General features: G+C 39.7%; 1 protein-coding gene across 1 annotated transcript in view; it reads right to left on the reverse strand.

The window, feature by feature from the left end:
* The window catches only part of LOC107700351 (probable E3 ubiquitin-protein ligase HERC1), a 56,773-nt gene that overhangs the window by 43,525 nt on the left and 1,710 nt on the right, over positions 1–11,538 (reverse strand). Inside the window, exons 3-16 of the mRNA XM_016501981.1 lie at positions 7,090–7,284; positions 6,678–6,989; positions 6,469–6,565; positions 5,582–5,725; positions 5,229–5,356; positions 4,025–4,169; positions 3,048–3,219; positions 2,712–2,846; positions 2,045–2,210; positions 1,827–1,952; positions 1,527–1,739; positions 598–750; positions 350–482; positions 64–255 (exon numbers count right to left, since the gene is read on the reverse strand). Coding sequence (XP_016357467.1) covers positions 64–255; positions 350–482; positions 598–750; positions 1,527–1,739; positions 1,827–1,952; positions 2,045–2,210; positions 2,712–2,846; positions 3,048–3,219; positions 4,025–4,169; positions 5,229–5,356; positions 5,582–5,725; positions 6,469–6,565; positions 6,678–6,989; positions 7,090–7,284 — 2,311 coding nt within the window. The remainder of the gene's footprint in view (positions 1–63; positions 256–349; positions 483–597; positions 751–1,526; positions 1,740–1,826; positions 1,953–2,044; positions 2,211–2,711; positions 2,847–3,047; positions 3,220–4,024; positions 4,170–5,228; positions 5,357–5,581; positions 5,726–6,468; positions 6,566–6,677; positions 6,990–7,089; positions 7,285–11,538) is intronic.

Consider the following 11,538-nt stretch of genomic DNA (forward strand, 5'->3'; position numbering starts at 1 on the left):
TGTGTATGCATTGTAAATTTAAACTTAAATTAGCTATTTATCATATGAATGTGAAAGTCTGACCATGCAGTGGCCACTGCAGCTCCTGTTCCTCCAGAGGTGTGGCAGCCGGCAGAAGTCTGTTGAGACGGTCCAGAGGGGGAAGCAGGTCTAAGAGGTAGCTGAGCAGCGGCCGCGCCACCCAAACAGGCAACAACAGCAAAGAAGTCACAATCTGACACAGCATACTGCCCGCTGCAGACATGTAGATCACATCTACCACAACCAAGCACAGGGAAAAAATTAGCAGGTCCATTAACATTTAGATAATAAATGAGTTTAGCTTAAATGTGTGTGTACATTGATATACCTCGTAGCTTCTCACGCACGCTGCCATTTCCAGAGCTTTCTCTCAGAAGAGTTGCAGAGCGATTATAGATATCTGTAGCATGAGGCAATAATAACTGCAGGTGTTTGTGGAGGAGTGCCACACTACTGGAACTCTGAAAAACACAGATTAACATATGGAAGAAAATCAGCCCACTCAGACCCAATAAAATGCATGATCTTTCCAAGATGGAAATTTGTGTGTGGATATGTATTTGGTTGTGTATGTACCTCTGTAACACAGTTGATATGGCAATAGGCTAGTAGTTGCTTGTGCAAAGAGCAGAGCAGTTCATGGAGGTGAGCTGGTTGGCTGCTATCAGATGAAGATGTTCCCTGCAAGATCTTATCACTGTTCTTCTCCAGCTCTCCAAATGCCTGGTCCTGTTAGGTTAACACACATGCACACAGGAAAACAGGTTGAGAAGATAATCAGAAGTGTATATCAGATGTTGCATTTACACTGTAAGTGTAATACACATACAATATGGTGACCCATTTCCTTTTTATCCTCTTGAATCTGTTTACATTCATTTAAGATAGTGTTTACATTTTTACCTGACCAAGATGCACTAGGCTGATAAGAGCACTAGTGGAACCTCACTGAAAATAGCATAATTTGCATGCCCTTGCTCTCAAAAATATCGGGTTGACATTCACCACAGCAAATTAAATAATATTTTACCAAAATATACAGAGTATATATATAAAATATTTGTACGGCAAAATAATGGCAAAAAAACATATTTCTTTTGAGTCGTCTTTGTAGGTTGCATGCAGAAACAGGCAAGCGTATTGACTAACAAACACATGAGTCTTATGAGGTGATTAGTTTAATGAATCACAGAAAAAGATTCAAAAACTAGAGTCACTGGTATGGATCAGTCTGACAAATTGTTTTATTGTATGAATCAGTGGTCACTGAATCAACATCTGAGTCACTTACTAAACTGCACATTATCGTTACATTTAGTGATGACAGTCTCAAAATGAAGCAAGGACTTTTTGCTGTCTAAAAGTCTGAAACTTTTATTACTACTGACTAAATGTTTATATGGCAACATGATCATTTAACCTAAGCGTGTAAATCAAGATAAAGATAAAACAAAGCTGGCTGACAGCATAAACAGGGCCTCAAGATTTTAATCTGCAGAACTGACCGTATAAAAGCCCAGGTTCCTGAGTAAAGTTTTCATGAGGATCTCTGCCAAGTGTGTGTCAGGATGTGTATCAGAATGAGTGCCAGAAACATGCGTAGAGTCGGAGGGTAGAGCGGGAGGCTCAGAGGTGTCTGGAGGACAGCTGTACCCCAGCAGAGATGCCACATGGGTGTGATCCTGCAGACTAGTGAGGATTATGTCCAGCTGCATCCTCTGTGACAAAACACACAAAAGCATCTGTCATATGTGTGTAAGTTAACTTAAACTGTCTGCTCTTTACAAAGAGGCACAAACTCGTACCTGTCCTTTGGAGAGGCTCTCCCAGCGGTCTGGTCCTTGAGGAAGTAGCGAGTGCAGTAGCTCCATTCTTTCTCTCAGAGGAGGCAGCAGCATCGTCGCTCCCACGGACAGAGTCTCGATGACAGCCTACAAAATGCAAACATCGATCAGAGAAAAATACAGGCCACAGTAAACCATCACAGCAACAAATATGTGGAAAAACGCAAGCAAACACAGACCTCCTGGATTTCATCCGGCACTGACGCATCCATCAGTCTGAAAAGCAGATTACGGAGTGGCCGCGCTTGCCGTCCCAAGATACTGGTGGCCACTCCACCCGCCAGCGCTAGAGCCAGGTGATTGGACAAGAGCCGTAGACATAGTTTCAAGAAGTTATGATGCTCCCTGTTGGCCCAAAAACAAATTTACTCCCTCCATGGTGCAAGAATACACACACTTAATATTTAATAACCTTAAGGATGGTTTAGAAAATCAATTGAAACTTGATCTCAAATAAACAACATTAGCAGCAGCATTAATTCTCCAGTGACATTTAATGGATTTAAAAAACAAAGCAGGCTTCACTTGTCTATAGACCTTAGTCAGGTTAGACACCATATTGAATTTTACAGATGAAAATGAAGCTGTGAAGGAGATATTTACTGCCTTTACAATGGCACGGACTGTATAAAGGTCCTACATCAGCTCACAACTTTCAAAACTGTTTTATAGAGTTTCTGTCTAATTAATTTTGTTTTCAGAAAGCCATTCATGCTATTGTTAAACAACAGTGCAATCCATTCAATGCACTATACTTCTATTTCTCACAGCCTCATTTTCATTCCTGTCAATAATTAAATATGGTGCTACCCTGACTAAAGTCAATGGTGGTGGCAGAACACACACTTGGAAGATGGGAAAGGCAGCGGTGGGATCTCGTTGTAGATACCGTCACAGTATCGTTCCAGGAATGAGCGCAGGTGAGAGAAAGTGCTCTCTTCTAGGTCCACACAGTATGGCCTATGCCAGGCCACCACCTGCCTGTATACATACACATAAGATTAACATCTAAGTTATGGAAATATTGAGAAAATAAATAAATAAATAAATAAAACAAGACAAAGAAAAAAACTTCTTGCCATAGGAATCAACAAACTTAATGGCACAAATGCATATGAAATATATTGTGTATTTATGTAGGTAAAGGTAAAGATAATAAAAGGGTTTAACAGACTTGCTAACCTGTCTCTCGGGAGGGCAGTCCAAGCCAGGCTGTGTGAGGTGCCAGCAGAGATCTGCTGAATGGCCACTCCATCTAAACCAATCACCTTCTTGGGTTTGGTGATGGGGCCAGTGGAATTCCCTTGACCGCACTGACCCATTGAGTTATTCCCCCAGGCATACACTTCATTGTCTGTAACAAAAACATCCACAAAAAAAATTAAATGAAAGAGCAACTATTCAGCATATTAGCATGTAATTTTACGAGTCACATTTCAGTCTTATGCATTTTGAAAAGCAGTGTGACAGTAGCATGCCCTAAAAGATCACTTGACCATTTCGCAATGCACATGAACAGCACGTTCTGTTTAAGTACACAGCGTCAAATTGTCTGTGACATCGTGTGTGAGGCCCCCTTGCTTCACCTTATCTGAGTCTGACTCAGCACATACCCTTCTGCTACTAATCTGACCCCCTATCTCTCTCCACTATCACAAACTACAGTTCACACAACCCTTACGCTTACAGTACAGCCCAAAGACGACTCACAAAGCCAACGCACCTAATCACCAGCCATTGTTTACCGAGTTTACAATAGAATTCTATAATGCTTTATGCAATACACTGAAAGTGAAAATATTAAAGTGAGAATATTTAAGAAGGATCACAAAACTAACTGCACTGTATAGACCGTAGTCAGGTTAGACGCCATATTGAATATAACACAGATGGAAATGAAACCATAATTTTAAGATGTAAACCTGTTTTATGGAGTTTTTGTCTACTAATTTTTTTTTTTTATTAAAGCCATTTTGCCTGCTGAACAACTGGCATGCTGTTAAACAATAGTACAATCCACTGACAGCACTGTACTTCCATCCCTTACAGCCTCATTTTCATTTCATTTTCATGTTGTTTCACTACCAACCACTTAAGCATACCAGATAAAGCTATTAGTTTTGTGTACTCAATTCAGTGGGTTTGCAGTGATCCCTTACCATGTGATAAAGCAAGGCAGTGGCTGTCTCCTATGGAGATGTCTACCACTCTGGTTGTGGCAAGTTCCTCGACCAGTTTTGGCCTTAGCGCAGTAGCCTCCGATGAACCACAGCCAAGACACGCACCACAGCCCCAAGAGTAAACCTGCACAATAAACACAGATAACAGTGTGTTTAAAATGATCAATCAACATGAACTCATAATTGCCCCTAATTTTGTAATCTATCATCAATATGCCCTTTGTAAGGTTCCTAATATTGTTTCGGGAGTCTCCTACAACAGGTTTACATGCATGCAAGGTCAAAAAACACTTTTGTTTTCTCATAATATACATTCAATTTCACCACATTTCTCAATGATTCGTAAACGATTCACACGAAGCAGTTCTAAGATTCAGTCTATCTAAACCCCTCCTTTCCGTGAGCCTACTCTGCTCTGATTGGTCAGATGGCCCAGTCCTTTGTTACTGATCTAATGCGGACAGCGTGTATCAGAAACTAAACACCCATTGGCATAACTGAACGACAGCTCCGGAGAGAATGTATAGAGAGAAAAAATGGTATTGATTTTACCTTATAAAATCGAGCCAGAGTCAATGCTAAAACAATCATCATGATGATTCAGTTGATCAACCAGACACTGATTCGCAAGCACGACTGAAGCAGGATGTTTCTCAGTGGTAAGTGTCAACTTAGTTTGTGGTAGTTATAAGACGTGAATGCAGCGTCATTGTTAGAATTTATTTAGGTGCACGACATGTGTGGGAACTGTATCAGAATGCCAAGAGAAGGTGAAAACCTCTGCTGCCACGAAGTACGACAGGTAGTATTATACATTTCTGCATTAGTTGAACATTATTACTTTCACAGCGTAGGACACAGCTTCTTCTCGACATGATGTTTACCACACGGAAATGCTACACTGTTTCATGGCACTGTTCGCGGCCTGCCAATGTAGAACAGGCAGGCATTATGCAAATGTGTTACCCAGTGACGTGTAGCCATCACGGAAGTTGGATTCGAATTCCTGAAGTCTCTTTTAGGTGATTCAGAGTCGGTTCTTTTTTTGAGAGACAATAACTTTATTTACTGTGCACTGTCGGCTTCACAACTTTGCAGGTAGTTTACATTCACATACAGCTACATTTCACAAATGGAATAATAGGGGCACTTTAATAATTTCTGGCTTAGCAATGTCTCATACCTGACCAGTAGAGGTGAGGGCCAGAGATGACTGGCTGCCAGCACATACTTTGCGAATGAACATTCCCTGGAGAGCTTCCACCACCTTGGGTTTATACACACGATTGGTATCACCATGACCCAGTTTCCCTGCAGACAAACAAATACTAAGGTGTAATTGTCTTCCATAATCTTTATTATCACATATACAGCAACTTCACAAACAATAATTACTAGATGTGCACAAAGTAGAGAAGGCAACTCAAGCACATCTAGATGCAGCTGCTGGCTTAAATGCATAGTGAGTGCCTGACACCATGTAAAGGACTGTCTCAAATGTCTCTTCAGTAGAACAAGTGGTGTAGGTTAACTCACCATTGTCTCCACCTCCAAAGGACCAGACTGTACGTCCATCTTTAGACAGCGCAATGGTGTGGGAGCTTCCACAGGACACCTCACCTACATTACTGATGTCTTTAACTAGCGTGGGAATGTTCCTACTGTTACTGTCGCCATGACCTACAAGTGTAGACAAACATAATCAATGATACACAAACACACAAATGTCAACACAAAATGGAGCAAGATAAAATATTATGTGCATTAGTTAACAAACAATTTTATTTTAATCACGACAAGTTTTAGCATTTTAATGGATATGACAATGTTAATGTATTTGGTCTTAGCAGACTAGGTCCGCTACGCTCACTGCTGCTGCAGAGCAAGTATGGACTCACTACTGCCAATCTGTTGGCATGCTGCTGTGAGCACATAAGATATGCTACTACTGCATAAATAGGCATACATAAAATCCTTAGCAGATCTAGACAGGTGGAGCTGGGCGAGGTGGAGGATTTCAGAGGAACTCTGATAGCACGCTGCAGGACCAGCTTACAGTGAACACTGAATCAGACTTTTTAAATGTTGAGCAAGTAAGCTAATTGGCTGTCAACTGCAGGCCAATCCCTTTGTGCCACGTAATAAATTATGTGATTGCTAAATATATATACAATTATATATAAAGACTAAAGACATACTTTTCAGCATTTATTTGATAAAAAAAAATGCAGTAAAAAGAGTACTATAGCAAAATTGTATTATTACCTAAAGATAAACATTTACTATTTTAATATATTTTAAAATGTATTTTATTCCTATGATGGCAAAGCTGAATTTTCAGCAGCCATTAATGTTGAAACCAGTAACTTTTTTTTTAATGAATGTGTGTTATGAAAATAAAATATATATAGACAATTGCATACCTAATCTACCAAAGTCACCCTCTCCCCAGGTGTAGAGCTCTCCATCCTCACTCACTGCAGCGCTGTGTCTATACCCTGCTGAAACACAAACCACCACCTACAAACAAACAAACACAAGCAGTAGAAGACATTAATCATTTAAACACACAGATCCATTCTGAGTGTTCAAAAAGCTCAAGTGATGCATAACTACTGCATGAATATAGTACCTTTCCTTGTAGAGGGCCCTGTATCAGTTTGGGGTATTTCTGGGTAGAGCTATTGCCGTGACCCAGTTTGCCATAGTCTCCATCACCCCAGCTGAACACCTCTCCCTCGCTGGTGAAGGCTAATGTGTGCCCATCTGAGCCTTTGGATGATGAAACTTTCTTACTGGCACGGTGAGGTTCAAAGGTCAGCTTCTTAAGGGTGGACTGGTTGTTTGAGTCACCCAGTCCCAGGCGCCCATAGCTGCCCTTCCCACACGCTCGGACTGAACCATCAGAGGAGATGACAAATGTGCAGTACTGGCCAGCTTCAATCTGAAGACACGAGATGTAGTCAGCAAGCATCGATTGTGAGCATGAAGGGGGATACTAACACGGACACTGTATGAATAGTTAAAATGAAAATGCTTTCTACCGTTTGTGCATCACTGAAGCTGGGAGCGAGTTTGGGCTGGAGAATTTTCTCTTGAGTGCCCTCTACGAGCTGGTGGCTGCTGTTGCTGCCCCATACATAGACCTCACAGGTCTCAGATACCATGGCTGCCTCACCCGCCTGTATACTGTCTGGACTCGCACACGTTCTTGAGTAGTCTGAAGCCATGCGACACACCTATCATGAAACCGATTAAAAAAAAAGACAGTGTCAAACACATGGCCCAATTCTAGCCTACAGGATAATTTGAGAAAAATAAAAATTCTAATTAAAATTTGGTATCATATATATTCATAATTTTCTATTTTTTAGATACAACAGGACAGATTTGTTGTGCAGCATGTTATATCATGTATCTTAAAGCAGCAGAAATTCTCTTCTAGTTGTGCACAATGGCAGCTGAAACAGGATTTACTGGATGACAAGAGGAAATCAGAGGACAAATCACTCAAGGAAAATATATACTGTAAGTTTCAAGTCTGTACTGACACGCATTCATACATTAAAAGTCGTGGAAGTCGACAGGGAAGTCGTGGCCTAATGGTTAGAGAGTCGGACTCGTAACCCAAAGGTTGTGGGTTCGAGTCTCGTACCGGCAGGGATTGTAGGTGGGGGGAGTGAATGTACAGCACTCTCTTCCACCTTCAATACCACGACTGAGGTGCCCTTGAGCAAGGCACCGAACCCCCAACTGCTCCCCGGGCGCCGCAGCATAAATGGCTGCCCACTGCTCCGGGTGTGTGTTCACGGTGTGTGTGTGTGTTTACTGCTGTGTGTGTGCACTTTGGATGGGTTAAATGCAGAGCACAAATTCCAAGTATGGGTCACCATACTTGGCCACATGTCACGTCACTTTCACTTTTTCACATGAAGACTGATTCAATGAGTTTGACTGAAAAGCAGGCCTATAATCAAAATTATGGCAATGTTTGGTTGGAAATGGCCTATTACAGCTAAAGTGGTCCTGCCAAGAGCAGTGAGTGGTTTCTCTTTATTTGATTTATATTTATTTATAAACCATTTCTTGTATACAGTGATTCCCATTCATTGATTTATTTGTGGTGGCCTGCCACAATATCAACAATATAATAAATGCTATGTTAATTAACATTACATTATAAATAGACTTTATTCTTATATTGCAGTGGCCGTGTGTTTATTGTCTTCATGTTCGGTCATTTACAGCATTTCGATAGCTGGATGCCTTTGTCCATATTAGGAATTTCCTGGAACGTTCTATTACATCTGAGAGGCATATTTGGAGTTTCTGCACAAGGGCGCCCTCTGGCTTCCAGTATGAATAAAACACAGCCAACATTACATGAGTGTACTCACTAAAGCTCACACCACCCTATCTCCAGTGTTTTTTCCACCTCAAGGTTTTTTCATTAATGTAAAAATATACCTCATTGTCAGGTTCTAGCCTTGTTATGCTGTGCATGCTCTCTTCATAGATGAACCAAGATTTAATAATTACAAATAATTATCCTGCTGATGATGCTTAGTATAATCTGAAAAAGAGATTGGCTTAGGGGGTAACATAAAAATCTGAAATCAATACTATTTAAGAAAGGGCAGTTAGCTGCAAAGCATATGAACATAATCCCACAAAACCCCAACAGTATAATATTGTGGCTAAACTGATTTACATTTATTTTTGGTCCAGATTTGCATGTATTGTTTTAGTAATACATTGAACATTGGCAGCAGCTGCCTACCTTTCAAGAATGAGAGAATAAACAGAAAATAACAGACTCTTTTATGCTGACAAATTACATCACCAAATATTACAACTATTTCACTCTATTCTAGGTCATTACAATTGGTCAACTGGACTCCTGAGAACTTGAATAAACTGAATGTGTAAAATCCTTATGAAAGACATTCTAAATTTGAAACAAAACTAGGGTGATAACATTTAAAGTTTTGTTTTCTTAACCCGATAAAGCCTACGGTATCCTTTTTGAAACGTACAATTTTAAGGCCTCTACATTATCAACATGATAAAAACAGTACAGTCTACTACATGCCTTCTGTCTGACTAATAGTTTATACTTTTTTAGCCAGTTAAAGGTCTTTTAGTATCATTCTAAAAATGTCCCACTTCAGATTGTGGTACACGTCTTTTTGATGTGAAATCTTTACTATTTTTTATGAGGTAAAGGATCATATTTATATTGTAATATAAGTAATATTTCAATATGAACATTTACTGGACTGAAGCAAATTAGGTAAAAGGGTTATTTCACCCAAAAATGAAAATTAGCCCATAAATTACTCACCCTCAAGGCATCTTAGGTGTATATGCCTTTCTTCTTTCAGACGAATCCAGTTGGAGTTATATTAAAAATTGTCTTTGATCTTTCAAGCTCTATGGAAACACAGCGGAGAGATCAAAACAAAAAAACGGTCACGAATTAGAAGTACAAAACGAGGATTTGTAAAGAAGAATGTCAGAGGATTTCGATATAAGCCAAGAGGAGACTGGTTTTCCTTTGCTAAAGTAAGGAAACTTTGCTTCCTTTGCTCCTGTTAACAAACGTTGGTTTTCACAAGACTCACCGGCGCATGCGCAACGCTGACCTCATACGTCATCCTCCCGGAGCTGCTTCCTCGTACAACTGTTGGAGCAAGCTAGATTAACGTGATTATTATGTTTTGAATGTGGATATTTTTCTTACAAAAACGCATCGATTCGCTACAGGAGGCCTTTGTTCACGCCCCCCCCCCCCCCCGGAGCCGTGTGAGACACCTTTTTTTTATGGATGGGCGCTAGGGATGGAACGGTTCGCGGAACAAAATCAAACCGTACGGTTCTCCACACACGGTTCGGCACGCACTAGGACCGCGGTTCAACTTAAATCTGACAATGCATCTGTAATATGGTTTGCTATAAATAACACGTAAAACAAACAGGGTTCGGGCTAATGTATGTTTCTGTTGATGGAATGCGCATTCTGGCTTCCCAATACATTACAACAGCAATGAAGAAAAAAAAAAAAAAGAGGACGAACCATTCACTCTTGTTCAATGCGAATGCCGTATGCTGGAATGAGCATTCATTTATTCCATCATCACCCGGGTGCTGATAGCACGTGCGCACAGGTGAGACCTGAACAACACGCGTTGATATCTGTGTTTAAACTAAACTCATGGAAGCTTTGCCAGTTTAAACATTTAAAAGTCAGAGGACGCAAGCTCGCGCGCGCAGTGAGAAGATTTGTGCATGCGCTCATCCGAAGCGCGCAAACCCACGCCTCAGAACGCACGCAAATATTAAGCTTTCTCTGAAGTATTGTGTTTAAATGGTCAAATTCACACAAAATTATGTCAAAATGCCCATCTTGGTAAGTATCCTATAGCAGACATAGCCGGCTGAATACAAATTCACATAAAAATTGTCAAAATGCCCGTCTTGGTAAGTATCCTATAGCCGACATAGACGGCTGAACGTACTTACAGTGTCTTAAAGTGACAGCACATTCTTAATATTAATCAAACAGCAACAACAAAGAAATCACTCACTGCTCTTGATTGAATAGGTTTTGTAACTTTAATAAAGATTAATCTTTAATTTATACAGTCAAATATAATCTTTACTCTATTGTATCTATTTGTGCTGTTGCTTGTAGTTATATTATTAATTTTTTTTATTTTTATTTGACAGTATAGTTTTTCCCTAAACATAGCACATACCGAACCACAACGAAACCATGACCCTAAAACCGTGATACAAACCGAACCGTGAGTAAGTTGAACCGTTCCACCCTTAATGGGCGCTTTTTATTTCACTTCTTTTGGACTGAAGCACTGCAACACCCGCTGACTGCCATTAAACATCTTGAAAGATCAAAGACAATTTTTAATCTAACTCCGACTGGATTCGTCTGAAAGAAGAAAGTCCTATACACCTAGGATGCCTTGAGGGTGAGTAATTTATGGGCTAATTTTCATTTTTGGGTGAACTAACCCTTTAAGGATGATCCATACTTCATTTTAGAAAAATCACCTTAAAATCTATCAAATATTATACATAAGGCTTCTGAACGTTTATTTGTACATCTTTCAGTCATCATTGTTCTGCATTATATTTTACATATAAATATCAGCAACGGCACCAAATTGCATATTTTTGCTCAATTGGGTTTCTGAAAATGGTGATTTCGAGTGTGGATTCATATTCTCCAATATCATACTATATGAGCCACAAAAGCATGATGTATCAAATATGATACTAAACAAAAAAAAACATATGCAATTTTTTAGATTTTTTTAAAATATTTTATCTAAAGTTTTAATAAATAGCTCTATTTCTAAAAATAAATAAATAGATTTTCTGACTATTATTTATCATATCAGATTTTATTAAAGGGGTCATATGATGCTGCTAAAAATAACATTATTTTGTGTATTTGGTGTAATGAAATGTGT

The sequence above is a fragment of the Sinocyclocheilus anshuiensis genome, unplaced genomic scaffold (genome assembly GCF_001515605.1).
Source record: "Sinocyclocheilus anshuiensis isolate Anshui unplaced genomic scaffold, SAMN03320099.WGS_v1.1 scaffold154, whole genome shotgun sequence".
In the NCBI taxonomy this organism is placed as follows: Eukaryota; Metazoa; Chordata; class Actinopteri; order Cypriniformes; family Cyprinidae; genus Sinocyclocheilus; species Sinocyclocheilus anshuiensis.